Raw genomic sequence first — 27,527 nt, 5'->3', positions numbered from 1 at the left:
CGCTCCGCAGGCGCGCGCGCGGCCTGACTGGAGCTCGCCGGGCAGGAAGGACGGCCTAGGAAGCGGGGGAGTGACGCCGCGCGCTCCTCACCACGACGACGACGACGACGACGCCAGACTCACGCTGACGACACGCCAGTGGCGGGGCCGTGACGCAAGCGCCCCCCCCCCCCGAGCAGCAAGCCGCTCCCGAAGAGGGCGCGTGGCCCGCCCACCAGCGAGCGTGCGTGCGCCTCGAGCGCCAGCCGCGGCGAGCATGCGCACTGCGCAGTGCGGCGGCTGCGGTTGCCGTGGCGACCAGGAGCGGTTAGCAGCCGGCCGCGGCCGGAGGTGGGGAGGCCGTGGGCTCCGTCAGCGCCGCCGTCTGAGGCTTGGGGAGTGCGGGTGCGGGGAGGCGGCCAGGCCAGGACGCCGCGGGGTGGCGTCGGGGCGGAGCGTGGGTGTCGCGGGAGGCCCGGGTCGCCGAGCGAGCGCTCGGCGTGGTGTGTGGTTTGAGGAAGGGCCTCGGGGGCCACGTCCAAGGGCGCCACTCGGCTCTGCAGGAGTCGTTGAAACGAACGTGCGAGTCTCGTGTGCGTTTTTAGTGATGTGTGTGTCAGCTGCCCTCTGCTCGCCTCGAGCAACAGGCGACTAAATGTCTTGTCACCAAGGGTTGCGTCTCCGCACCTAGCGCGAGCTCCTAACCATGTGCAAGCTGAGGTTTGCACACTGGCAGTTAGTTTTCGGTTGTGGCTGTTAGTGCCTGTTAAGCTTACCACTTTCCCGTCGCCGAACTAACGAGTCACCTCTTCTCCATGTATATTTTCTCGCACAGCTGGACTAAATCTGGTATGTTTCGGATATTTTTTTTTTAAGATTATACAATCTGCGGACACTGTGGGACTTTGATGAGGCGGTTTTTAACGCTCGATATGAATCACAACGGTATAATAAAACAAAAACTAAGTGAAATTGTAGGCTAAATAGCTACCTCTGGTTAACGATAGTATGAATCTTGTTGAAAAATTAAACAATTTTTGGTATGATGCATACTTGGTCCATACTGAATTATAGGCATTCCATTATTGGGAAATAATGATAGTGACCTTTCAGTATTTTACATGCCTTTTTCCAGACTAGGCCGTGGCAAGGAACATTGAGTATAAACATCTTTCATAGAACTCCATGCCAGAACTGGAAAGGAACAAGGAGGAGAGCACAATGACAATTATCTAGGCTGCTGAGGAACTGAGCAGCCATTGGTTCTTTTCCTAGTCTTGAATCAGGTGTCTCACACATTAGTTCCTATGGAAATCACTTTCCTGTAATCTTGTAAACTGTAGTGCTGGAGTTAGAACAGAGGGCCTCTTTGCATGCTTGGGAGACTACTCTGTCAGCACCCTTCTAAAAGTCCCTTGATGCTATCCCCTGAGTTGCTTTTTTAAGGTACTCTGTTTCTCTTCACTGTGGAATATTGTGGACTCTTGCCTTCATAATAGTAACAGCATGAAATAAATAAATTTATTTAATAAAAATATTGCATGAAATTCCCAAGGTATTAATACAAATATTGCAAAAAGAAAAAAAAAAAAAAACACCATGGTCCCAAAACTAAAAGATACTTTCCCCAGCTTTGAAAGGAATTGGAGCAACAGTAACCATTTACAGGGTATCTTGTGCAAAACAGTCCTTCTAAACCCTTAGAATGTTTTGTTCTTTTGTATAAAAATCCTGCAGTGTCAGTGTTTTTGTGTTTTTATAGATGCAGAAACTGAGCTGGAGATGTTTAGATAGCTTACCCCAAAAAGCAGAAAGCAGGTTGGGACTCAGTCAATCTGTCCCCCTATTCTGTCCACTTGGGTGTTGGTCAGCTTGCAGATAGCCAGTATGTCCTTATACCCACTTGTTCGTTGTTTCCCTTCTCCCTGAAAAACACACCATGCTGGTTTCCTGAATGTCTTTGCTTTTGCTCATGTTATCTAATATGCTCATTTCTCTCTTCGGGACTTGGCTTAAATGTTGTCTTCACTCGATGAGTGTCTGATTTTGGTCTGAGACTTTACTCTAAAACTCTTGGTTTTGCTGCTAGATGGTTTTTTGTACTCAAATTCTTTCTAGCACTGTGGTAAGCTATTGGAGGACAGGGATGGATTGGGTTATGACTGTATAGATTGGAAGGCGTAGCTCCATGCTGCCCTGTAGCTGGCATGCCTGGTATTATCTGCATAACCCTAGTAGATGTGAACATTTATGAACACTCTCACTTTCTGTTCACAGCAGAAGAACAGAAGGAATTGTAATGTGTTGCTATAGTTTGTTGAAGCCACACCACCGTGTTTCCTGATTGAGCATGTTAAAAAATAAGGTATTTCATCTTCCTCAAAACTTACCCATGGTTTAACTCATGGAATGTAGTCTAACTGGACTTTCTTTGAGTATAAAAATAGTTTACAAACCTTGTGTCCATGAGGAGCCGTGAGCAGGAGTGGGAGGTGTGTGTTGTGGGGACAGTAAGTCACTAAGTACTACCTGCAGGCCTCTCCTGGCTCAAGGACCTTGTCCTGCAGGAAACACTAAGTTTTCACCAAAGAGCTTATGCTTAAGAGCATAGTGTTTGCCTGGAGTCTACTTCAGTTATAGTAAAACAGCAGGGATTTATTTAGACACACACAGGTTTGAATTTATTGGTTTATAATTAAGGCTCCAGTAATTACATGAAAAGCTTTCCTTTGTTTCTAACAGATGTTGGGCCTGGGGTTTGTTCTGACTTGGGTACCGTGACTCTGGCATTCCTTCCCATTGTTTTGGTAATACTGCCATTAGTGGAGCACGGAGATTCAGTTTTCTTCTAAAAGCTGTTGTTACCTACCTTACATACTGTTCCAGTAAATAAGACAATCCCTACCTCCTACTTTTTAGGATTGTTCATCTACAAAAGGTAACATAGCAGTCACTGCAGTTGCCTTACAGGACCACATTTTACATGATCTTCAACTTGGACATCTCTCAGTAGCAGATCCTTGTAAGACAAAAGTGCAGAAGAATGAGAACAAGTCAAAGTCTCTCAAGAGAGACATAACAGCTGTAATAGATACCAGGATTAGAAAAACTACAGAGGCCCCCAAAGTGCAAGATCCAGAAAAGGAATATGTTCTAGATCCCATGCCACCACCACTAACTTTAGGTAAGCCTTCTGGTCATGTGTTGGCTTGATGCTAACCCAGTGTAGCCTCCTCAAGCTGGACGGTACCCTATTTATAGGGCTGAAGCAATGGTGTATTTGGGGTAAAAATATAACCTTAACATTTTCATTTTATTGGCAAATTCTGACAGCCAAGTACATTATTTAAATACTCTTCCAACTGCCAAGGTTTTTTTTGTTTGTTTGTTTTCTGATTTTTTTTTTTTTTGGCTTTTTTCACTTCTGAGATGAAGTATTAGTAGAACTGTCCACTAAACAAGGGGGCAGGTGACTTGCTTTTGTGAGTGAATTTCTGGCTGTGTACATTGTGCCGGACTTTATCATGTGCCCGTGGCATTCCATAAAAGGCCAGAGTTGGTCTGTGCTTCTGTATTTTAAGCCCTTCTGCCTTCCTTTGCATATTTTTGTTGGCATTGGGAATCTCCTTGTGTAGCCCAGGCTGGCCTTCAACTCTCAATCTCCCTGCTTCAACCTTCTGAGTGCTTGGCTTATAGGCATGTGCCTGCATCTTTGTGTTTTGTGAACATAGTTCCCATCTGGCATTTGCTTGAAGAGCCTGGTTACATTGAATTGAAGACTAATTTCAGGTGGTGTCCTTCCTCCTAAACTAGTTTCCTCACCTCCAGGTCTTCTACATTGGTGCATAGCCCTAGCCGTAATCCTTCTACTCTTCAGCCCAACCTTGCCTCGAATCTGTGTAGTGATCTTTCACTTGAACTAAATGCCTTGATGTTCTCATTTCAAGGGACCCCTTCCTAACATTTTCACAGGTTCCGTGATTTCTGGTGAAACACTTTGACATCAGTTTAAATACCATCCACAAATTTAGTGCCTTTTCTATCTTAATTGATCCCTGTCATACACTGGAGCTAAAACTTTTTTTTTCTTTGAGAGAAAGTCTCACTGTGGAGTTCAAGGTGCCTTAAACTCAACCTCCCAGTCTCTGCTCCCTCCATAGCCCTACATGACTATTACAGAGGTAAATAAAACTGAAATTCTCATGAATCTATTTTTCCATATTTATAGTTTGGCAGAAGATTTGATCTCACCTTGGCAACATATAATTGTTTTCTGTGACATCAAGAACTTTCCCATTTCACTTGAAGAAAGCCCTTTACTTCCTCTCTTGGGCACATCTGAGTGGCCCTCATCTCTGCTGTGTTGCTCCGGAGCCTCAACAAATCCTAAGACTGTAACACTGCTACAGTCTGTCTGACCACCAAGGCTACTACAGAGGGACAAGGGTACATCATATATACAGCCTGATAGACTAGACAGGAATGGAGCACAGGACATCGAGATTTCACTATGCTGCTTAGATGGGCAAACAAATTGAAAACTTATGAATTACTTTTGGAATTCCTGAGACCCCAGAAAGTACAACCACGAATAAGGAAGCATGACTTCAGTGGATAATTAGCTCAGCATTAATTCCCTGGCTTCCCTGGTTTCTATTACTGTAGTAGTTTGTTAAGGCCACAGAATTCTTTCTACCATTCTTACAATCCTTTGTAAGTCTGAAATTGTTTTACACTGGGAAGCCAGAAATAAAGATTTCTAAATGATTAGGCATGGGAAATTGGTTTAGTTAGGGCTGTTGTGCTGTAGGTGACAAAGACAGGAGTTAGTAGGAGGCCTGCATGGCACACGAAGGAAACTCCCTCATCAAGCAGTTATCTGTTTTGTACCCCTTTTGTTCTTTTAGCTGCTGAGGTAAGGAGCAGAAAGATTCCACGTTTGGTTACAAGTGCAGAATAGCCAGCCAAGAGTGACAGGCTGACAGGTACCTAGAGAGAAAGCCTTGTCCCTGGAGTTCACCAAGAAAGCCTATTGTCAGCTCTGCTACTTTGAGGCATTATTACAGATACAGGTTTGTGCAGTTCAGAGTCTGGCCCTTGACAGTCACTTCACCTACAGTAAGTCTAGGCCCATCAGTTGTCTAAGAATAAATAAATTCTGAGCTCATTGCCCAGTATGGTAGGTACTAAGTCAAGACAGGAGAGGCTCTGGGCTCAACTCAGCCTTTTGTTTCTTCTCCTGATGGTTTTAGTGTTGGTATATTTTTACCAAAAGTAAATCTAGTGAAGTGAGTTAATCTCACCTGTATTATCAGGTGAGTTTGGGATATAGGTGCTCTTCACAGGATGTTTGTTTGTGTATGGTTTCACAGGTGTAGGCGAGTGCATGTGGCGACCACAGGTTGGTATCAGTATTTTCCTCAGTCACTCTCTACCTTATTTTTTGAGATGGGGTCTCTCACTAAACTAGAGCTCACCAGTTCACCTAGACTGGCTAGCCAGCAAGCTAAGCTCTGAGGATCTCCTGTGTCTGCCTTGCCCACAGTGGGTTATAGGCACACACTACTGTACAGATCTTTTACGTAGATGCTTATGTGGACGGCATTTTACTGGCTGAGTCACCCCCACCCCACTTTGGGCATTCATTTTATGATTATCTCCTTGTCTTACTCTGTATTTTTTCCTTGTTCTTTGTATTTTATATCAATTTCATTAGAAATGTCTCTTTTGAGAAAAGGACATTTTAGATTTATACCTACTATTGGATCTGGTTGCATTTTGGCCCGTTTCCTTTTAATTTCTGCTGTTGTCGTTTCCTTTTTGTTTCTTTCACTTTGTTGTATTTCCTTTTCCTAGCATCTTAAGTAAAACAACTGTTTGCAGACTTTGTTCGCTGGCAACTGGTTGTGGATATACACAGACCTGTGCACTGCTGTTTACCTCCCATGTGGACACAAATGCTCTCATAGCTACTTAGCTCTTGGTACTTAGTTGTCTTTTTGGTTTTCTCTACACCCCAAATTATTGAGTCCCATGCGTTGTGGATCTGTTATGTGACTTTTCCTGGGAAAACACAAGTCTATTTACCTAAAAAATATATCCAGTTTCTGTATAAATCACCTTTATGGTCTAGCTTTTCAAAGTATGTTCATACTTCTATCATGAATTTTTCTAGGACCAAGAGTGCCTTTCTGATGGTCCTCTGTGCTGGGTTGATTTTTTTAATGTACCTTTACTGTTATTTAGCAGTTTGTAGATAGTGGTTTACACTTACAGTTCTACCAGCCTTATGCCCAGGTATTTGTCAAAATGAGTCTCCCCATGGGATATAAGCTCATGTGATGGGTACTTATAAGCCTCTTACTTAAGGAATGTATCCTTACATAGCATGTGATTGATGTGCACTTTATAAATGTCATTGGTGAAGGCAGCAAGGCTAAGGAAGAAGGCAGTGCTATAGGTTGGACAGTTAAATTAGGTGAAAACAAGAAGGCAAATGGCAAAAAAAAAAAATAGTGTTCTTCAACTTCTATACTACTAAATATCAATCCACTTGCTTGAAAATCAATCAGCATTCAAAATGATGGCAAAGTCTGTATAATAAAAACATAGATCATTGAGAATGTCAAGTGTTATCATTGCCCTCCATAGAAAAGCACCTTGCTCTGTGTTGTGAAAGGTTGCCTAATGCCTCCCTAGAATATCTTTGTGCATATTGTCTCTTAAAAATTACATGTGATGACAATTAGGGTAGTCACTAATCCAATTAATGGGGAAGGCCTGTTCTGACACTCTCTCTTCTATTGCTAGGAGTCTTAGCTGGGGTCCTCCTTGTAGAGTCCTGAGAATTTCTCTAGCACCGGGTTTCTCTCTAACCCCATAATTGCTCCCTCCCTCAAGATATGGAGTTCATTGCTCTCCTCCTCCATCCCTCACCCAACTCAGTCTTTTTGATCTCTCATGTTCCCATCCCCTCCCTTCTAACCCCCTTCCAGTTTACCCAGGAGATCTTAACTATTTTCCTTTCCTGGTAATTGCCATCATAAAACCTGCATCCAATAACTGATGGAGACAGATGCAGTGACCACAGCCAAGCACTGGGCTGAGCTCCTGGAGTTCAGCTGAAGAGAGGGAGGGGGGATCTTATGAACAAGGGGGGAAAACCATGATGGGGAAACCACAGAGACAGCTGCCCCAAGCTAGTGGGAGCTCATGGATTATGGACTGACAGCTAGGGTACCTGAATTGGACCAAACTAGACCCTCTGAATGTGGGTGACAGCTATGTGATTTGATTTGTTGAGGGAACTGGCAGTGGCACCAGGACCTATCCCCAGGGCATGAACTGGCTTTTTGTAGCCCACTCCCTATGGTGGGATACCTTGCTCAGCTTTGATACAGAGGGGAGGAGCTTGGTCCTGCCTCAACTTGGTTTGCCAGACTTTGTAGACTCCCCAAGGAAGGCCTTACCCCCTCTGAGGAGTGGATGGGGGGTGGGGAGAGTGGGAGGCTGCGTGGGGGGGGGGGAAGGAGAGGAAATGGGTTGGTATGTAAAATGAAAAATAAATTTTTAAATAAAAATATGTGACTATGCATGCTAAAATACATGAGCTTACATTGTGTCTTATCTTTCCTGTAGCCCAGAAACTGGGCATCTTGCCACCTCCTCCATTGCCGCTGTCGTCAGACGAATGGGAGAGAGTGAAGCAGAGATCCCTCCTGCAAGGGGACTCCATGCAGCCATGTCCAATATGTAAAGAAGAATTTGAGCTCCAGCCCCAGGTACATAACAGACAGAGGTATAGATCAGCAAGGCAGTCCTTCCCCTGTATTAGCCGGTGAGACACCCAGGCCCATGCGCCCTTATAACTTTCAAATACTTCACATTTTGTCTTCCACCCTAAAGTGTGTGTGTATGGCTGAATACCATCACTTGATAGTGTCCACTTGCTGGTGTGACACTAAGTCCAAGTATGCCATTTGGATCAAAGGACACTTTGAATATCTTCAAAGAACTATGGGAGAATCCTGGTATAAAGTAAACTCTTTGTTGGCACATCTCTTAATATAAGATGGGTGGTTATCCTGGTGTATAGAAAGCTCATGAACTGCCACACAGACCCATTGTTGTGCCTGACTAAACTGCCAGCTCCAGGGAGCCAAGGTCACTCATGCTTTCAGAATTTGGGGAGAAAGACGTTTGCATAGTATGTAGCACTGAGATGACAGCTGAGGAAACCCAGCATACAGCCAGGCTTGGGTCCCAGGTGAGGATCCCAAACTTCATGGACTATCCTGACCTCTCAGACTTAAAAATGCTTCATCATCAGCAAGGAAGCTCACAGTCACTACACTTTTGCCCTTCAGTAATGTGAATTAAGATGCTTGAAGTAAACTTTCATTTTAGTTCTCCAAGAAGACCTAATCTTATGTATGAGTTGGATATTGGAAAGATTTCAGTCAGCCCTTGAACCACAGAACTGTAGTATGTAGGGAAGTTTGTAATTTAGTGCCGAAGTACAAGATCATTAAAGCTGCAGGACCCTTGCAGCCGCAGCAACCTCATTTACTGTCCTGTACATGTTTAACCTGGCTGTATGAAGAATCAAAATTTAAATATCTCAAGGTGTTATGTAAGCATCTCACTAAACTTTAGAGCCAGGCAATCATTTTGTTTGGTTAAAGATACTAACACTATTGTGCTAATCTTGTACTTAGTTGTAACATGAAAAATAAAAACTCAAGAGACTGACATTGGGTTTCAAGTTGCAAACTGAAGATAAGAGAAGCAGCCAGCCACTAGCTCTTACCTCTACCTCAGGCTGAAAGGGCTGATCCTGTCTCCAGAAGTTCTCCACCAAGCCTCAGACTGCTGCCTCTCCTCAGCATGGCTGGAGAATAATCTCTAATGAGACCCTTTAGTTCCTCCTCTTATACCTCTCTCTGCTCAGCCATCTCTCTCCTGTCTCCACCTCCTTAATGCTGGGATCAAAGGCGTGTGATCCCAAGTGCTGGGATCAAAGTCATGAGCTTTGTTACTCTTCTTTCTTGTGTACCTTAGTGTGTCCTTGAACTAACAGATCCATCTGCTTGTCTCCTGAGTCCTGGGATTAAAGGTGTGTGCCACCACTGCCTGGCTCTAAGGCTTGTGGCTAGCTTTGCTTTCTGTACCCTCAGACGAGCTTTAATCAATCATAAATAATATATCACCACATTTAGCATTCCAGTATTAGATTTCTTCTTAGTTAAAAACAGTTTTTCTGGGTTTGAGAGATGCCTCAATGGTTAAGAGTACTTAGTGGCTGTTCTTCCCAAAGATCCAAGTTTGATACCCAGTACCCACACAGTGGCTCACAACTTTACTTCCAGGAGATCCTATGCCCTCTTCTGACTTCCATGGGCACCTGGCATACAAATTACCCATACATGCAGGCACAACACCCACACACAAAATAAATAAATAAATAAATAAATAAATAAATAAATAAATAAAACAATTTTCCCAATGTAGGATGATTTCAAGATACTTTGAAGTAATCTCTGCAGTAGGTAACACCATTTAACAATGAGAACAGAACTCGGGATTCACAACAGGCCAACTCAGAAATTATGACAAAATGTAAATGAGTTTAGTCCTCACTTGTGTAACTATCACCACAAACTGTTTGCCTGGAATGAATATAGGGATATCTCAAAGTATAGTATTCTAATATTAGAATTATATAAAAAATTATATTATTTAGAGCAGATAAATATCTGTTGATAAAAGACTTTGAAAAATTGTATGAAAAAATAACCACAGATGGTTTCAATATAATAGTTGATTAAATTTAAACTTACAGTTGGTAGGGCCCAGAAAAGGTTTTAGGGGGCTTAACTCACAAGTTAAAAAAAGCACTGGCTGCTCATCTAGAGTACTAGGATTCAATTCATAGCACCCACCCGGTGCTTACATCAGCTCCAGCTCCAGGGAATGCTATGCTCTCTTCTGGCCTTTATGGGTACCTGGTGGATGTGGTGCACAGACATGCAAGCAAAATGCCCATACTCCTGAAATACAATAATTTTCAAAGGTTTTGGGTGTTTATGAGCTCTCTTCTAAACTGCTTAAGAACAGAGTGAGCAACGGTCACTAAAAGCGGGGGAGGGGGGCCCGCATCTGCCCACTAACCCTCTCCACAGCCAGTTACACCTGCCCACGGCTAATGCTCTAAAGCCCTTTCTCCTCACTGACTTCACACTAGTTTTGCTTTTTGTTTTTCCAGGTCAAAACATCACTGTTGGGTGGGGAGTTTGAGTCAGAAGGATGAAGTTTGCTTATGAGCTTACTTGTTCTCCATTTAAAAAAAAAAATGTAATTTGCCTCCCTGATGTCTTGCTATTTAAATGTAAGACTCTCAGAATTATGTCATAAAAGCTGTGATTTTTAAGTTTAGGAGTGTAATTTAATTGAGCAAAGCCCTATAAAAGATGTTTCCTGAGAAGGGACTTACATATGAAACAAGCTTGTTCCCTAACTAGAACTAATAAATAAATTAAAAAAAAAAAAAAAAGATGTTTCCTTATTGTGTCTCTGCTCCTTCTCCTACCGAGTCCATACCACATGGACAGGTTCCTTCCTGCCCCGCCCCATCCACCTAGCGGTGTCTACCTTGCCACTCCTCTTACTGGCTTAATATCAAGCATGATGTGTTTCACAGTTCTGGTGTCCCGGGCTTTGTGTAGGTGACATGCTTAGACTGACTATAAAAGGTGTAAGTGTGCAAGTGCTCGGCTGTGGGAATGTCACCATGGAGCACTCGCTGCTCTTGTCAAGGGTGCATCACTAACCAGGACTTTGCTCTCTCCTGGTGGACAGGTGCTGCTCTCCTGCTCACACGTGTTCCACAAGGTAAGTGTCCCACCCTGGGCCAGCCTGCTCCCTTCTCTCATCTGAACAGCCTTTTGTTGACCCATGGGCACCGTTTGTAGTTAGAAACATGGCCTTAGGGTAGACTGCAGCTCATGTGCGGTGGAAATCATGGATTCTGTGTGACAGAAGCACTGATGTTTGTGTAGCAAACTGTTAGTACTGCACATCAAAGCTGCTGATCGCTTACTTCCTGCCGGCTGTTTGCAAGGCAGTCTGACACATAGCATTTTACCTTTATGCCACTTGACTCTCAGAGGTTTTTGAAGTCTCTGCATGCATGTTCTTGTGGAAAATCATTTTTGGAACAGGTTTCATGAGGAAGGTGTTAACATCTGATGAAACTACTTCACTTCATAATCTAAATTGGATGGAGTCAATTATGAGAAAAAGAACACTATAATTACATTAGAAGTAAAAATGTTGTTTATAAGTAATTATATGTAAAGTTTTAAGTGAAATCCTTTTCTTCAGGCATGCCTTCAGGCTTTTGAAAAGTTCACAAATAAAAAAACCTGTCCCCTCTGTAGAAAGAACCAGTATCAAACCAGAGTGATACATGATGGGTCCCGCCTGTTCAGAATAAAGTGTGCCACCAGGTAAGAGTGTCCTCAGTACCCTGCAAAGGGGAGACAAATGTTTGCAGCTCAGGCTGTGATTACTAACCCAGAAGGTCACCAGAGAAGGCCAGGCTGGGAGGAGAACTGAAGTGTTTGTTAAAATGAGGCCACCAGGGGCTGGAGAGATGGCTCAGTGATTAAGAACATTAACTGCTCTAGAAGACCCAGGTTCAATTCCCAGCACCCACATGGTGTGGCTCACAACTATCTATAACTCTAGTTCCAGGGAATTAGCTGTCCTCTGACCTCCATGGGCACCAGGGACACAACATTCATATGTGTAATATAAATTTTTAGCTTAAAAATAAGGCAATAAGGTGGTCATCATTTTTACATCTCTGTTTTAGAATCCAAGCCTACTGGAGAGGGTTCATCGTTAGAAAGTGGTACAAAAACCTGAGGAAAATAGTCCCTCCTACGGATGCCAAGTTAAGAAGAAAGTTCTTTGAGGAAAAGGTAAGTGTGTACCGCTACCTGTCCACACACACATGGTCTGTGTGAGTGAATATTTGGGACTGTAAAGCCAACAGGAAGTACAATTGCAGCTTGCTTCACTTTTAAAGCTTTTTGCTCAACTTAGTGGCTGTCAACCTCACTGCATGGGAAAATGACATTCAAATCAGCTTTAGCTTGACATTGTGTGCTGTTTGGTGGTACCATCTTCTGATAAAATAAGACAAATTTGAGTTTTTACAGCTCTAAGAGGTCAAGTTATGCCTACAACATCAGTGAAAATGGAGAACTCATTAACGTCTCTCAGTAGCTGGCTGAACCTTGTGGGGTCACCACATGACAGAAATAGGCAACCCCTATCTGTGCTCACATGTGCTCACTTTCCATGTTTTATGTTACATGGCAGGGTGTAGGACTGTCTTAGTTAGGGTACCATGACCACAGCAAATCTTATAAAGGAAAACGTTTAATGGGGTGATGATGGGGAATGTACTGTGTATGTTTATCTTATTGATTGTTAAATAAAATACTGTTTGGCCAATGAGAGAGCAAGTTAGACGGGACTAGGAGTCAAAGAGGATTCTGGGAAATGTAGTAGAGAAGTGGTGATCCAGGCCGGAAGTGACATAGCAAGGAGACTCATATTTAAGTGAAGGAGAAACAGGAAGGGCCCTCTTTTCCCCTTCCTCCTCCAGCAGCAGGATGTGAGCCACTGGCAAGGAGGGACGCCAACAAGGCATCTGATAAGATAAGTCTTATAAAATATATAGATTTATGATAATTAAGACTGAGCTAGCAGATGAAATCCTAGTCATTGGCCAAGCAGCTTTGAACCTAATACAAGTTTCTGTGTATTCATTTGGACCTAACTCAGGCGGGCGGCTGGCATAGAGCACACACGTGGTGGTGGGGCTCAGGCAGCTTATGGCAGAAAGATTTATCATACAGGGTGGCTTATAGTTCAAAGGTTCAGTCCATTAGCATTATGGTGGGACATGGCTGAATGCACACAGATATGGTGCTGGAGAGGTAACTGAGATTTCTACATCTTGTGCAGGCAACAGGAAGTGGTCTGAAACACTGGGCATGGCTTGAGCATATATTAGCCCTCAAAGCCCACCCCCACAGTGACATACTTCCTCCAACAAAGCCACACCTCTTAATATTGTCACTTCCTTTGGGGCCATTTTCTTTCAAACACCACAAGGGAGGTGCTGTCTAATACCTCTGTGTCTCCATTTTCTATGTCTCCATTTGATGAACAAAAAAGGACTGGCAGGTCTAGTCACCATGAGTAGGTACTTTGGAACTCTTTTCCTACCTGTGATGTGAATGTCACTACTGACCTAAGAATCAGTTATAAAGAAAAACATAGTAGCCACTAGATTTTGTATCTGTTGCAAACATTAGTATCTTTCCAACTTAATTTTCATGTACCTTGTTTTAGGTTTGCTAATATTCTTTGTTTATGGTAACACTGTGGTATCCCAACATGCCAGCCTCAGATCACTGGGATAAACTCCTCAGCCAGACATGATGATCCATGTCTATAGTCCTAACACGTGGGAAACTGAGGTAGAAAGACTGCTTGAATCTGGAGTTTGAGGCCAGCCTAGGCACCATAACAAGATTCCATCAAAAAAGAAAGAAAGGAAGGAAGGAAGGAAGGAAGGAAGGAAGGAAGGAAGGAAGGAAGGAAGGAAGGAAGGAAGAAAGGAAGGATTGGGCTGGAGAGATGGCTCAGTGGTGAGAGCAGTGGCTGCTCTTCCAGAGGACCTGGGTTCAATTCCCAGCACCCACATGGCAACTCACAGCTGTTTGTAACTCCAGTTCCAGAGCATCTGAAGCCCTCAAATAGACAAACCTGCAGGCAAAACACCAATGTACATAAAATGAAAATAAATTATTAAAGTGAAAAGAGAGCTGAGATGTTAGTTCAGGAAAAGGAAAGAAAGAAAAGGCTCAAGTTGTCATAATCACACTGTGCTGTCATCATTCCCTACAGAAGTGTATCATTAACAAGTTTGGTTTTGCTCTTTGGTTTTCCATTTAGGATGATGACTATAACAGACAGCCTTTAATGAAAAACATGGCTCCTTATTTTCTAACTATTGTCTTCATTATTGCCATCTTTAGCACAAGACTGAGTGATCACAACTACTCCATTTCTCCCTCTGAGGTAAATGAGTCTTTTGGGACCAAGAAGAAATGGAGTGTCTGTGATCCTGTGTGTGGCTCTGCCCTTGCCTGGGTGAGCTAGCCCATTCAGCTGTGCTAGAACGCCATTGATTATAAAGCAATATAATTCCTTTTCTAGTACACTTCATAGGCACTGAAGGGACTGCTGTCAGCACGAGACACCCCAAGATCAAGTTCTCAGCACAAAGGAGATTTATTTGCCCCACAGGGACAAAGGGCAGGGAATAAGAGACAAAGACAGGAGACAGAGGAGAAGGGAGAAGGGAACAAGGGAGAGAGGAAGGAAAAAGTGTTTGTCCTGGAGGGACAAAGGACTGCCTCTGGATAGAGAGGAGACAGACATGGCAAATGGCAGTTTATAAATGTAAAAGGGAAACCCCAGTGTTAGGATGAGGTGTTTAATTTTAATTGGGCATGTTAATTAGGTGAACTAAAGGGCGCTTCTGATTACTGGATTTTAATATTTGATAGGTGGACCTTGGTAGTCAGCTTCAGGAGGAGGAATTGGCCAAATAAGGGACTAGACCTTGGTGGCTAACTTTGGGGATGTAATCTAATGGTTTTTAGCAAGGCAGAGGGAGTAGGGGAAGGGGAAGGGACAAGGCCTGCCAGAGCCATGTTTGTCATGGCTAAGACGGACGGCTAGAGCCCCTTCAGGCACTAAGTATTTGCTCCAAGCAACAGTTATTGGAATATGTAAGTCAGAACATTTGATATGTTGTGGTTGCTATTGTTCCTCATATTTAACTAAGAAAAACAGTGACTTTCTTTGAAGAGCAGGATGGCATTAAATGTGACACAGATGCTAAGCTAATAGCTTTGCACACTGCATTGTGAAGTGGAGATGGAGAAGCAGGTGGTGGCTCTAAGGTAACTGAGTACTGGTTGGCCTGGCCTGGAAGAAGCTCCTGCCTTTGGCTATAAGAGGGTGGCAGGAGACCCAAAGGCAAATGCCACAGGGACTGCCTCCCAAGTTGAACTTGACCAAGAAGAAAGCAAAATACCTCAAAAAGCCTTTATCTTTCCTAGCTGAATAGGGTAGGGATGAATTTCTAAAAAGAATCCCTCATTCCTGTCTACTGTTGGGTGAAAAACTTCCTGTTTTCCCACATTGCCAGATCCTTTCTCAAACACTGCCATTTGCAAAAGAACTGAAATTGATTGAAAGTCCTGCTTATTGGCTGGATGAAAAGAATGGGTCTTCACTTCCTGGGATGAGTTGCTTTCCCTACATAGAAGGCAGCATGCCAGCCTCCCTCCTAATTCTTATCTCTTATCAGGGCATCATTAATCAAGATGATACCCTGAGTCAAACGGAGATAGGTACTTTGGACCAGCTTATAATTTTCCAGACTTAGAGCTCAGTTTCATCTCCCCCCAGACTGATGTCTTCTGCAGCTGTTCTCATCTTTATGTATCCTCCTGCACATTCTATTCAGTGGTCTGATGGCCATTGTTGTTCTCAGGGTCATTCTTAGTAATTATTTTTTGTCTTTTTTCTTGAGACAGTCTCACTATGTTGCCTAGGCTGGTCCTGAATTCATAGGTTGATGCCTAGGCAATGACTACAGGCAAACAACACTGAGCCAGAAGCCCTTTATAATTTCTAGTGTGCAATAAGATATGACTTACAGGTCAAAGTCATTGTTTGTTTTTGCAAAATTTTAAGCCAGACTTGATAACTACTTACCGTCTATATGTGGATAGTTTATTCATGTTTATATGTAATGGCTTTGGAAAGTCTAGGCTATACTTTACAGTCACATAAAGCAGTCATGACAGTCAGTTGATGGTCCCCACTGCAATATTTATCTATGAGACTATGACACAGCACATGAACTCTTGGGTTTGAGAACGTATGAAAGGTACAATGCTGTAGCTGTTTTCAGAGCCCAGTGATGGTGTGAAGTTCATGAAGCTCTGTTCAGAAGCAAAGGGAGCCCCAGTAGTGTCTGAGGCCCAGCCCTTTTCAGACACTGAAAACATTTGTTGTATCTTTACTTGCTACAAATGAGCCCCGCTGTCATTTTCTTTAGAGGGTTTTAAAGTCTCCAAATAATACATTCCATGTAAGAAAACACACTTTCAGTTTCTCTTAAGAGTGACAAGGAAAACTAGGAGCAGCCATCAAATACAGGGAGATGTCTGCTCACCGCCACCTTCCATCCTGCAGGGAAGAGCTGGAAACATTTGCAGGCCCACAAGGGCCCCTCTGGCTTTATGTCTATTACAGCATCAAAACCACTTCTCTGAAAAGGACAGCACCTTGGCAATTATGTCCACTGTGGTCTGAGGCTCTTGATTAGTAACCAAGGACAAACTACTTGTTGTCCATGGGAGTGGGGAGAAGAGACTAGAAGTGAAAGGATGGAAGTGAATAAACTAAGGAAGGAGAAGCGGGCGGGAGTGGGAATAGCCCTGCTAACGGCTGGGAAGACAGTTTGAAGGGGTGGAAAGATGGGGGCACTGATAAAACGCTGCACAGGCATGAAGACCTGATGCTCGACACACACCTGTAATCCCAGGTGGGCACAGGAGGATCTTGGGAGCCCAGTGGCCAGCCAGCCTAGTTAAATGAGAGATTCTGTTACAAAAGCTAAGGTGAAGCAGACATCACCCTCTAGCATACACTGTGCCTGCATACATATACCCACCTGAACACATACACTAGAGAACAAAGCAGATGACAGTCAGAAATGTGAAGCAATAAATAAGGTGATTACAATTTTAGAAAGTAACAAAATCCATCAAGAATGTGCGGTGAATGTAGTATATAAGCACTGGACATTGGTATCCCCTGCTTTGTAAATCACACACTCCTGGATAGGAAGAGTGATATAGGTCCAGATATAATAATATGGGAGATAATTACCCTGATTCTCACCAAAAACTCAACAGATTCTTCTCAAAAATCTGTGGGATTTTTCTCCAAAATAGATGACATTTTAGGCCATAAAGCAAGTCAATAAATGAAAAAAAAAATCAAAGTGCCAAGACACACAGGGGTGGGCCTAGGCCCTATCCCAAAGGATACAATAGACTCTGATGACACCCTATGGAAGGCCTCACCATCCAGGGGGAGCAGAAAGGATATGTGATAGGTAGGGTTTTAGTTGGGGGCGGGGGATTGGTAGGAGAGGAGGGGAGGGAGAGGGAACTGGGATTGTCATGTAAAACAATCTTGATTCTAATTCAAATAAAAAAATCTGAAAAAAAAATCAAAGCATTGCATCAGATCACAGTGGCATAAAACAAGAAACCAGTAATGAGAACTTTAGAAACTGTACACATGTATGGAGACCTTGCAAATATGCTCCTAAATGATTGTGAAGACACTGGAGAGGAAAGTGTAAAGCAGCATATCAGAATCTTGGCAGTGCTGTAGGGGAGCTCACAGAAATGGGGCTCGCTTGCCTTAAAAATCCAAAGTTACTGTAAATTAATAAAGACAGACCTCAAGACCTCCAAGTAGAACAAAGTGAACCCAAGATTAGAACTGAATGATTCAATCAGGGCAAAAGTTGATTAGATAGAGACTGGAAGAGCCCAAGAGTCAGTGAAATGAAGAGCTGGTTCTTTAAAAAAGATATCTAGGATCAACCAACATTAGCCAAAGTAACCAAAAGATGTAAAAGGCCCAAAATAATAAAATTAGAGGTGAAAAGGAAACATTGCAATGCACTAGTGAAATCCCAGAGGATCACTAGGGAATATTTTGGAAATATTCCCAAACATTAGAAAGATTAAAATAAATGGGATAAATTCCCAGCTGCATCTGACCTACCAAAATCAAATCAAGAGGTATAGACCCATCTACACACAAGATTGAAGCAATAATGACATTTCCTAACACAGAAAAGACCAGAACCAAACAGATAACTGCCGAATTCTACCCCAGCCTGTAATGAATAGAAGCAATAGCCCTCAAACTACCTGTCAAATAAGAAGGAAACAATGTAACTAAATCCTTTCTTGAAACTAGTGTTACTCTTAATTTTTTTCTTTTTCAAATGTTTGTATTTGTTTTACATCCTGATCACAGTTTCCCTCCCTCCTCTTCTCCCAGCTCCCCAGCAATGCACTCCTCTGTTTCTGTCCAGAAAGAGGCAAGCCTCTCATGGATATTAACAAAGCATGGCAGATCAAGTTGCAGTAAGACTAAGCACCTTCCCTTGTATTAAGGCTGGGCAAGGCAACCAGTATGAGGAGAAATGGGTTCACCCAAGAGCCAGCCAAAGTATTAGGGACAGCCCCTGCTCCCACTGTTAGTGCAACAAGTAGATCAAGGTACACAAGTGTCACATATATGTAGAGGGCCTAGGTCGGTCCCATGCAGGCTCCCTGGTTGCTAGTTCCTGTGAGCTAGCTAGTTGTTGCTGTGAGTTTTTGTGTAATATCCTTGACCCCTCTGGCTCCTACACTCCTCCTTCCCTCTAGGGGAACCAAACAGGTTTCCTTCCCTGAGCTTGACCTAATGTTTAGCTGTGGTTCTTTGTATCTGTTTCCATCAGTTACTGGATGAAGGCTCTCTTATGACAATTAGGGTAATAACCAATGTGATCACAGGAGATGGTCAGTTCAGGCTACTTACTTATCGACTGTTGCTAGGAGTCGTACCTGGGTTGATCCTTATAGATTCACAAGTGTTCCCTTTCATCAGGCTCCCTGAGCCTGAAATCCCACCCCCTTCCAGTTAACTCCTTCAGTACTCTCCCTCTCCATCCACTCCCAACATAATCCCTCAAATTCCCATCCTCACCTGCCCCTAATCCACCCCAGGAGATTTCTATTTCCCCTTTCCAGGAAGATCCATACATCCCTCCTTGTAACCCAGTCTTTATGGGCCTGTGGATTGTAGCACAGTTATCCTTTACAGCTAATATCCACTTAGGAATGAGTACATGCCATGTTTGTGTTTCTGAGTCTGGATTACCTCACCTTTTATAAGGATACAACAAAAAATTACAGACCAATTCCTAATAAAATACTAGGCAAGCTGAATTCCACAACACACTAAAAAGATGGTGCACCACTGTGTTCTGTTCTGTGCTTGTTCTGATTACTGTTGATATAGTGAAAAGTCAGGACCAGAGCAACTTGAGGAGAAAGGGTTTATTTATTATCATCACTGTTAATCATCAGAGGAAGTCAAGGCAGGAACCTGGAGGCAGGAGCTGATGCAAAAGCCATAGAGGAGAGCTGCTTACTGGCTTGCTTTCCATGGCTTGCTCAGCCTGCTTTTTTACAGAACCCAGGACCACCAGCCCAGCAGTGGCACCACTCACAATAGGCTGGGCCCTCCCACAGCAATCACTAATTAAGAAAATGCCCTACAGTGTTGCCTACAGTCTGATATTAAGGAACCATTTTCTTAATTGAGGCTCCCTCCTCTCCTATAGTTGACATAAAACTAGCCAGGACAGTTTCTCATTGCTGTGAGAAATTACCAATGGAAACACAAGTTGGAGGGGTTTACTTTGGCTCAGAGTGCCAGAAGGGGAAGTCCATCACAGCAATAAAGAAGAAATGAAGATGTCCACCCTTAAAGACAGGAACTTATTTACATCTTGGTGGATCAGAAAGCAGAGTACAGGCCCAAAAGGCACAGTCCCAAATGTCCCATATCCTCTCAAAACAGTAACACCAGCTGGAGACCAAGTGTTCAAATAAATGAGCCTGTGTGCAATATATCACATTCAAGCCATGACAGCCATAATGGAGTTGATTTCATTCTTGCAATGGGTGGGTTCAACATCTGCAAAATAACAAATGCAATATAGCACATAAATTCAGAAACAGAAATCAATTATGTGATCATCTCATAGATGCAGATAAGGCCTTTGACAGGTCAACATCCCTTCATGATAAAAGGTTTGAAGAAACACAGGAAAGAACAAAATACCTGAACATAATAAAGGGCATATATAACAAATGTTAGCCACCTTTATACTAAATGGGGGAAACCCTCAAAGCATTCATTCTAAAACCAGGAAAGAGACAGATATATCCACTCCGATATAATACCTGAATTTTTGACAGAGTGATGAGTAAGGCAAGTGAAAGGATAAAATAGGTACAAATGATATGGTCCCATTCTTAAAAGACTCCAAAGGCTCCATCAGATCAGAAAATGCTTCTTGTGAACACTTTTAGCCAAATAGCAGAGTAAAATAGAAAACTTTTTTTTTTTTTTTGGTTTTTTTGAGACGGTTTCTCTGTGGCTTTGGAGGCTGTCCTGGAACTAGCTCTTGTAGACCAGGCTGGTCTCTGCCTCCCGAGTGCTGGGATTAAAGGCATGTGCCACCACTGCCCGGCTTGAAAACCTTTTCTATAAACCAATAACAAGCATGATGATAAAGAAAGAAATGAAAACAGTCCCATTCACAATAGCCTTAGAAAAATAAAACACCCGGGAATAAACCTAAGCAAAGGGTTGAAAAACAATGAAAATTTAAACCACTGAAGAAATGGATGGAGGCACTAAAATATGGAAAGACTTCCTATGCTCTTGGAGTTACAGAATCAATTTTGTGAAAACTGGCCATTTGAGCAAAAGCAATTTACAGATTCTGTGTAATCTCCATCAAATTTCTGATAACATTCTTCACAGGATTGGAAAAAAGGCCTAAAATTGATATGGAAGCACAAAATAGCCAAAACAACCCTGTGCAGAAAACAATGCTAGAAGTATAATACCTGATCTCAAAGCATGTAACAGTCATAATAACAAAACCAGCATGACACTGACACAAAAATGGACAAGTGAACCAATGGGATAGAATAAAGGAGCCAGAAATAAACCCACACTCATTCTATAGCCACCCAATTATTGACAAAAATGTCATGAGTACATTGAAAACAAACCTCAATTAATTGTGCCAGGAAACTGGATTTCATGAGAAGGATGGTGCTAGATCCTTCTCCTCCTGTAGGAAATTCTATTCCTAATGGAATATGTACCTTAATGTAATACCTGAATCTAATAAAAGAAAACATAAGGGCACCACTTCAAGATACAGACATAAGGAAGGATTTTCTGAAGAGGACTCCAACAGCCCTGGGAATAATACTGAGAATTAACAAACGGTGTTGCATTGTTTCTACACAGCTAAAGAAACAATTAGGTGAAGAGACAGCCTACAGAATGGGAGAGATAGTACTTGCCAACTATTCATTTGACAGTATCTGAGCTATATAACAACAAAATGAACCAAAAAATCACCCCAAAAAAAACTGCACAAACAGTTCCTAAAATAAACTCAAAGGCAAATAAACATGAAAAAAACAGCCATTGTTCTTAATCAAAATTAGGGAAATGCAAATCAAAACTATATGATAGTCCATCTCAGCCTGTTCACAAAAGCTAGTATCAAGACAACCACAACACACTAGTAAAGATAGGGGGAAAGAACTCTTACTGCTGCTGCTGGGAACAGTTATTGATAGACCCACTGTGAAAGTCAGTATGGATGTTTCTCAAAAAAAATCTAAAAATTGAACCATCATGTACTACAGCTGTGTCACTCATGGGCACATACCTAAGTATCTTCAGTCATAAAACAGACAAAACTGCACAACTTGTTTACTGCACCAGTGTTCACAACAGACAAGGTAAGGAACCAGCCTGCATGTCCACCTTCAGGTGGATGAAGAAAGAAAATAGGAAATATGGTTGACATACATACACAATTTTATTCTGGCAAAAAAATGAAATTAGATCATTTGTTGGAAAATTGATAGGATTCATGTTATGTGAAATAAACCCTATTAAAAATAGACATATCAATGTTTTCTCTGATACACAAAAGCTAGATTTATAAATATATGATGTGACAGCATAAGGGGGACCACTTGGAAGGAAAATTACTGTCAGGGAGGGGAGAATAGAGGGTTTGGGGGGACAAACATGAGCAGAATATCATATATATATATATATATGTATATATATATATTATATAATATATATATTTATATTTTTCTGAAGATGATACTAAAAAATGTTAATGCGCAGAAGAAAATGCTAAGCACAGACATTTTTGTTGTTGTGTAGAGCAATGGTCTAAAAGACACAGGCAGGTCTCTTCTGTTTGCCCATCATGTCGCAAGATCAAGGTGAAAAGGAGAACCCCATGCGGGAACTTCGCATCCTCAAGCTCTGCCTCAATATCTGTGTGGGGAGAGCAGAGATAGACTGACCAAGGCAGCCAAGGTGTTGGAGCAGCTCACAGGCCAGACACCCGTGTTTTCCAAAGCCAGATACACCGTCAGGTCCTTTGGCATCAGGGGAAACAAAAGGATTGCCGCCCACTGCACTGTCCGTGGAGCCAAGGCACAAGAAATTCTGGACAAAGGCCTGAAGGTGCGGGAGTATGAATTACGGAAAAATAACTTCTCAGACACCGGAAACTTTGGCTTTGGGATTCAAGAACACATTGATCTGGACATCAAGTCCAGATCTACGGTCTGGACTTCTATGTGGTGCTGGGTAGGCCAGGTTTCAGCATCGCAGACAAGAAGCGCAGGACAGGCTGCGTTTGGACCAAACACAGAATCAGCAAAGAGGAGGCCATTCGCTGGTTCCAGCAGAAGGATGATGGGATCATCCTTCCTGGCAAGTAAATTTTGTTCAAAAGGCCAATAAAAATTTTTCTCAGAAAAAAAAAAAGACAGTTTTTCTCAATCACAATAAGAAACACATTGTTTAGAGACCCAGCTCATGTGTTCACATGACAAAAACTAAGCCTTTGTTCTTCATCCACCAGAAGGTGGACATGCAGGCTGGTTCCTTACCTTGCCTGTTGTGAACACTGGTGCAGTAAACATGGCTGTACGGCTACATTTGATCTGTGATTTAGGATACTTAGGTGTGTGGCCAGGAGTGGCACAGCATGGTGGTTCAATTTTTAGACATTTTTTTTAAACTTCCATACATTTTTTTTTCAAAAAGCTTTTCAAGAGAGTAGACTTACTGTTACCACGTGCACACTGTGTTCATTTGCAAAGGGCAGCCATACTCCATAAATGCTGGGAATCGTGCTGGGTTGTTATGTGTAGCAGCTCTTTACATAGAAATAGCTGGACATTAATACAAGCAGCCTTCTTTTCCTTGCTTCTTTCAAGTATGATGTATGGGCAGGGAGGGACACAGCTATATAATTCAGATCACCATGAGGTTGTACTCAAAATTCATGTCATGTCACAAACAGGCATTGTGTTCATTGCTTTTGATTTAGGAGTTTGATTCTAGAATTCAGAAATTCTCAGCTCTCTTCTTGTTTTCTAAGCCATATCTTAAATCATCTCTCTTTAGGCCTCATCACTGCCTTCTTTCCCACTGGGCATTTGAAATCCATAACCTCAAGTCCATTTTAAGGAAATGAATATTATGGTACCACACAGTGCATTGGCAGTAGGCATGTACCCTTGTCACTGCCCTTGGTTGTCTGGGCTGTATGACAGTAACCAAATGACTATCAATGTGGAGGCTTCTCCCTGTCTTAACAATTGTGTAGAACTCTGAGCTACAGAAATAATACTCTAGAAAATATCAGTCTGCAATTTGTAGATGTTAGAAGGTTTGTGGAATCTGGAAGACCCGTGAAGTAGGTTATTACTGAGCTTCACATTACCCAGGTGTCACCTTGACTGGTCTAAGGGCTGCTCAGGTTATCAGGCTGACATTGTCCCTGGGTGTGCTGTGGGGTATTTCCAAATGAGAGGTGCATTAAATTCCTGAGCTTAGCAAAGTAAAGCACCCTTCCCAGGATGGTTGGGCAACATCTAGGCCTTACAACCCCTTGGAAGCCCTAATAGAACAATTAAAGAGAACACAAGAACAGAAAGCACTATGAGCAAATATTATGAACTGGAATCGGAGCCACCTTTCTCAGTATGGTAGACCCACAGTAAAGAAATAACTGATATCTACACAAAATTGTCAAAACGTCTTTATAGATAGAAAAAGTACAGAGACTAATGACAAGTCATGAAATGTATTTGTGATTTAAAGGACATTCTAGAAGCACATTTTCTTAATGCACTATCACAGATATACTCCATATGTTTAAAGCTAAAACAAGAACCTGTTTGACCTGAGATTGGCAAGAAATAGAAAGCCTGACAACATTCTCGAGTACGGACCTGGCACCTGACTGACAGCCACTAAAATTTTATCTTGTAGTATATGCCCTGTGCTGTGCCCACAGCAATAGTTATTTTAAAAGGAGGGAAATACAACCAGAGTCAACTGCACAGCAGTTACAAAGCCCAAGGTAGATAAGCTGGAAAATATTCTCATGATACATAACTCAGCTAAAAACAAAGTACAGAATATTACATGCATAGAATACAAATGAGAAATGGGTGGGTCTGGCTATGCATTTAGGACAATGCAAGTCTTCGTATTCTGTAGAGAAAGATAGAGGGCTAGTGGAGATGAGAGCAAAAAGAGAAATGTTGTTAGATTAGTTTTTTTTTTTTTATGAGACAGTTTCTTCTAACCCTTCATGCCCAGGTTAGCCTTCAACCCCCAATCCTCCTGCCTCAGCCTCCAGAGTCTGTAGATTACAAGTATGCATCAGCATGCCCACCATAGAGTTACTTTTTGTACAAGCCTTTGTATAGTATGATTTTTTTTAAACTATTGCTGTTATCAATTCTTTTATCCCAAACTGGGTCCTTTTGTTATGTTTAAATTGTATCTCCAATAACACAGAGCACTAAGGAGATTTATGCACAGCCAAGGACATGAGAAATGGGAGCTATGTGTGTAAATCTGCTTGGCCTCTTGGAAATTGGAAGGTTACAGATGCAGAATAGAAGAAATGAACAAATGGAAAAGACGATTCTTTGGAAGGAAAAGTCTTTCTAGGAATCCAGGCATTTGTTTGTTTGAGCTCTTTTAAGCTCTTTTACAGTTCTTTCCAGTCTTTTAACGGCAGTTGTCAACTGTCATAGACTGGTCAGTAGGAGGCTAGGGTCATTTAGCACAGGATGGGACAATAATAAAGTTCAGGGTTGTCTGGTAGTCACTCTGACAGATCCCACCAATTTTGCCAGTTCATCTGAAGACTTGTAACCCACAGGCCTCCTGTCCTGCAGATCCAGGCAGATAGAAATTTTGCTAGACCAGCAGCAAGTGCAAGATTACAGAGGCACACATGAAGAAGGAGATTTCTGCTTCACTGACTTTTCTGCTTTTAATAAAATAATTTCAAAGTATTCCTATTAGGCTGGGGAGATGATTCTGTGGATAAAAGAGCTCTTGCACAAGTATGAGGACTTGAGTTCAAACCCCCAGAACCAATGTAAAAGCCAGAGAGCATAGCAGGGACATCTCTAACTCCAGAGCTCCTACGAGGAACCGGAAGTAGAGACTGGAGACTCTGCATAGGCTCTAGGGCCAGATGATTTGGAGCACAGAGTGAGGGGAGAATAGAGAAAGCCTGTCTCAAGCAGGGTGGAAAGCAAGGGCTGACACCCAAAGTGGTCCTCTGATCATCACATGCATGCCCACACACACACATGTTCTTACAGAAGTTAGGAAGGGGGAGTGGCAACAACAAGAAAGGATAATGAATAGAAAGGGTGATGAGGGATTAATAGTGAGAAATCAAATATAACTGAGGTAAATTTACCTATTATATAACAGACTCTTAGATTTCATTAATATATGACACTTAAAATTAAAAATGTTCAAAGTAAATTTATATTAAAAAAACAAATGAGAGCAGGCATAGTGGCCTATAACCTGGAGGCTAACATAAAAAGATCTTGAGTTCAAGGCCAGCCAAAGCCTACATAACAGCACCCTGTCTCAAAAAATAAAATAAACAAGCAAAATGAAGAAAACTGGGGCCGGGAGACTGTTCAGTGGGTAAGGTGCTTGGTGTTAGGCCTGAGGACCTGTATTCTGATCCCCAGCAGGCCATCTTCCACCCCTGTGATCCCAGCTCTAGAATCTGATAGACATACAGATAGACAGACAGGACAGAAAGGACAAACCTAGCTATTGAAACCAGCAATCTTCTATGAGAAGTAATTTAAAAGTGAACAGACTTAAAACACTGAGGAGGAAGGCAATCATGTACATGGAAGTTAAAATTTTAAGACTCATATATACAGCCTGCTGCCATTAAAGACAAAAATGCAATTGAAATTAGTTTCCACAAAACTAGAAACATGGGAAAAAGTTAAAGTGTAAAATGACAGAAACTCACATGAGCATTTCAGCTTCACTAAAAAGATACTCAAGTATAACTAATCCTGACATTTGTTACAATAAAAGCTGTTCATTAGGGCTGGGGATGTAGCTCAGTTGTTAGGCTGCTTGCTTGACATGCTTACAGCCCTGATTTCAATCTCCAACACCACATAATCCAGGATGGCAGTGCACAACTGCAGGCATTAGAAGTAGGCACTTGAAGTAGGCAAGACAATTCAACTTTGAAGATCATTCTTAACTGTATGTTTGGCAAGGTTGGCAAGCTACATCCTAGGCTGTAGTGGCCAGCCTGGGATGCAAGAGACCCTGTCTGTCTGTTTTGTTTTGTTGTTTTTTGAGACAGGGTTTCTCTGTGTAGCCCTGGCTGTCCTGGAACTCACTCTTAGACCAGGCTAGCCTTGAACTCAGAGATCCACTTGCCTTTGGCCCAGCAGTGTATGTGCAAGACTTGGTCAGTCTGAGGCATTGCACACTACCCTATTAAGTTCAATATGGTTCTATAATAATAGAAACAGAATTGTTTTTTGATTTTTTCAAGACAGGGTTTCTCTGTGTAAGCTTGGCTGTGCTGGAATTCACTCTGTAGATCAGGCTGACCTCAAATTCACAAAGGTCCCCCTGCCTCTGCCTCCCAAGTGCTGGGATTGAAGGTGTGTGCCACTACCACCCAGCCAGAACAGAATTTTATTTTTTAACAAGAAAAATGGATGTTTTCCATTTAGAATGGCTGTAAAGAAAAGTGTATGTTTGCATGTATGTGCGGGTGTATTTGAACAGGTGTGTGTACAGGTATGCATTGTGTGCACAGGTGTGTTTGTACAGGTATGTATACAGGTATACATGCATGTGCACACAGGTGTTGGTACAGATGTGTGTGCATGCAGGTGTTTATTCGTGTGTGTGTATGTGTGTGTGTGTGTGCACATGCTCAGCCAGAGGTGTGTGTCCATACTGCAACAAAGGCTTGCTGTTTGAGCTAGACTGAATGATCAACAAGTTCCAGGAATCTACCTGTCTCTGTTGAGGTTCTGGGCACTGGCATCTATGTCCAGCTTTTTACCTTGGTGCTGGGGATTAAACTCAGGTCCTCCTGTGGAACACTAAGTGCTCTACCCACTGGGCCATTCCCCAGCCCCAAAATATTT

The 27,527-nt window shown here is 42.4% G+C and overlaps 1 protein-coding gene and 1 pseudogene across 3 annotated transcripts in view; both read left to right on the top strand.

Annotated features, from left to right (window-relative positions):
• The first annotated feature begins 257 nt into the window (after positions 1–257).
• The window catches only part of Rnf32 (ring finger protein 32), a 38,621-nt gene continuing 11,351 nt past the window's right edge, over positions 258–27,527 (top strand). The window contains exons 1-7 of one of the 3 annotated variants that reach the window (XM_027428650.2): positions 258–330; positions 2,260–2,344; positions 2,899–3,163; positions 7,618–7,760; positions 10,837–10,869; positions 11,362–11,486; positions 11,855–11,963. In XM_027428650.2, coding sequence (XP_027284451.1) covers positions 2,330–2,344; positions 2,899–3,163; positions 7,618–7,760; positions 10,837–10,869; positions 11,362–11,486; positions 11,855–11,963 — 690 coding nt within the window. In that variant the 5' untranslated portion in view covers positions 258–330; positions 2,260–2,329. Of the gene's footprint in view, positions 331–488; positions 829–2,256; positions 2,345–2,898; positions 3,164–7,617; positions 7,761–10,836; positions 10,870–11,361; positions 11,487–11,854; positions 11,964–27,527 lie in introns of those variants that run through there. The other 2 variants (XM_027428648.2, XM_027428651.2) reach the window with 2 other exon arrangements.
• LOC118239239 lies at positions 22,218–22,850 on the top strand (annotated as a pseudogene).

Source organism: Cricetulus griseus, chromosome 8, assembly GCF_003668045.3.
Source record: "Cricetulus griseus strain 17A/GY chromosome 8, alternate assembly CriGri-PICRH-1.0, whole genome shotgun sequence".
Lineage (NCBI taxonomy): Eukaryota > Metazoa > Chordata > Mammalia > Rodentia > Cricetidae > Cricetulus > Cricetulus griseus.
Note: the sequence above shows the minus strand (reverse complement) of the source record. Positions and strands in the feature narration are given on the sequence as shown.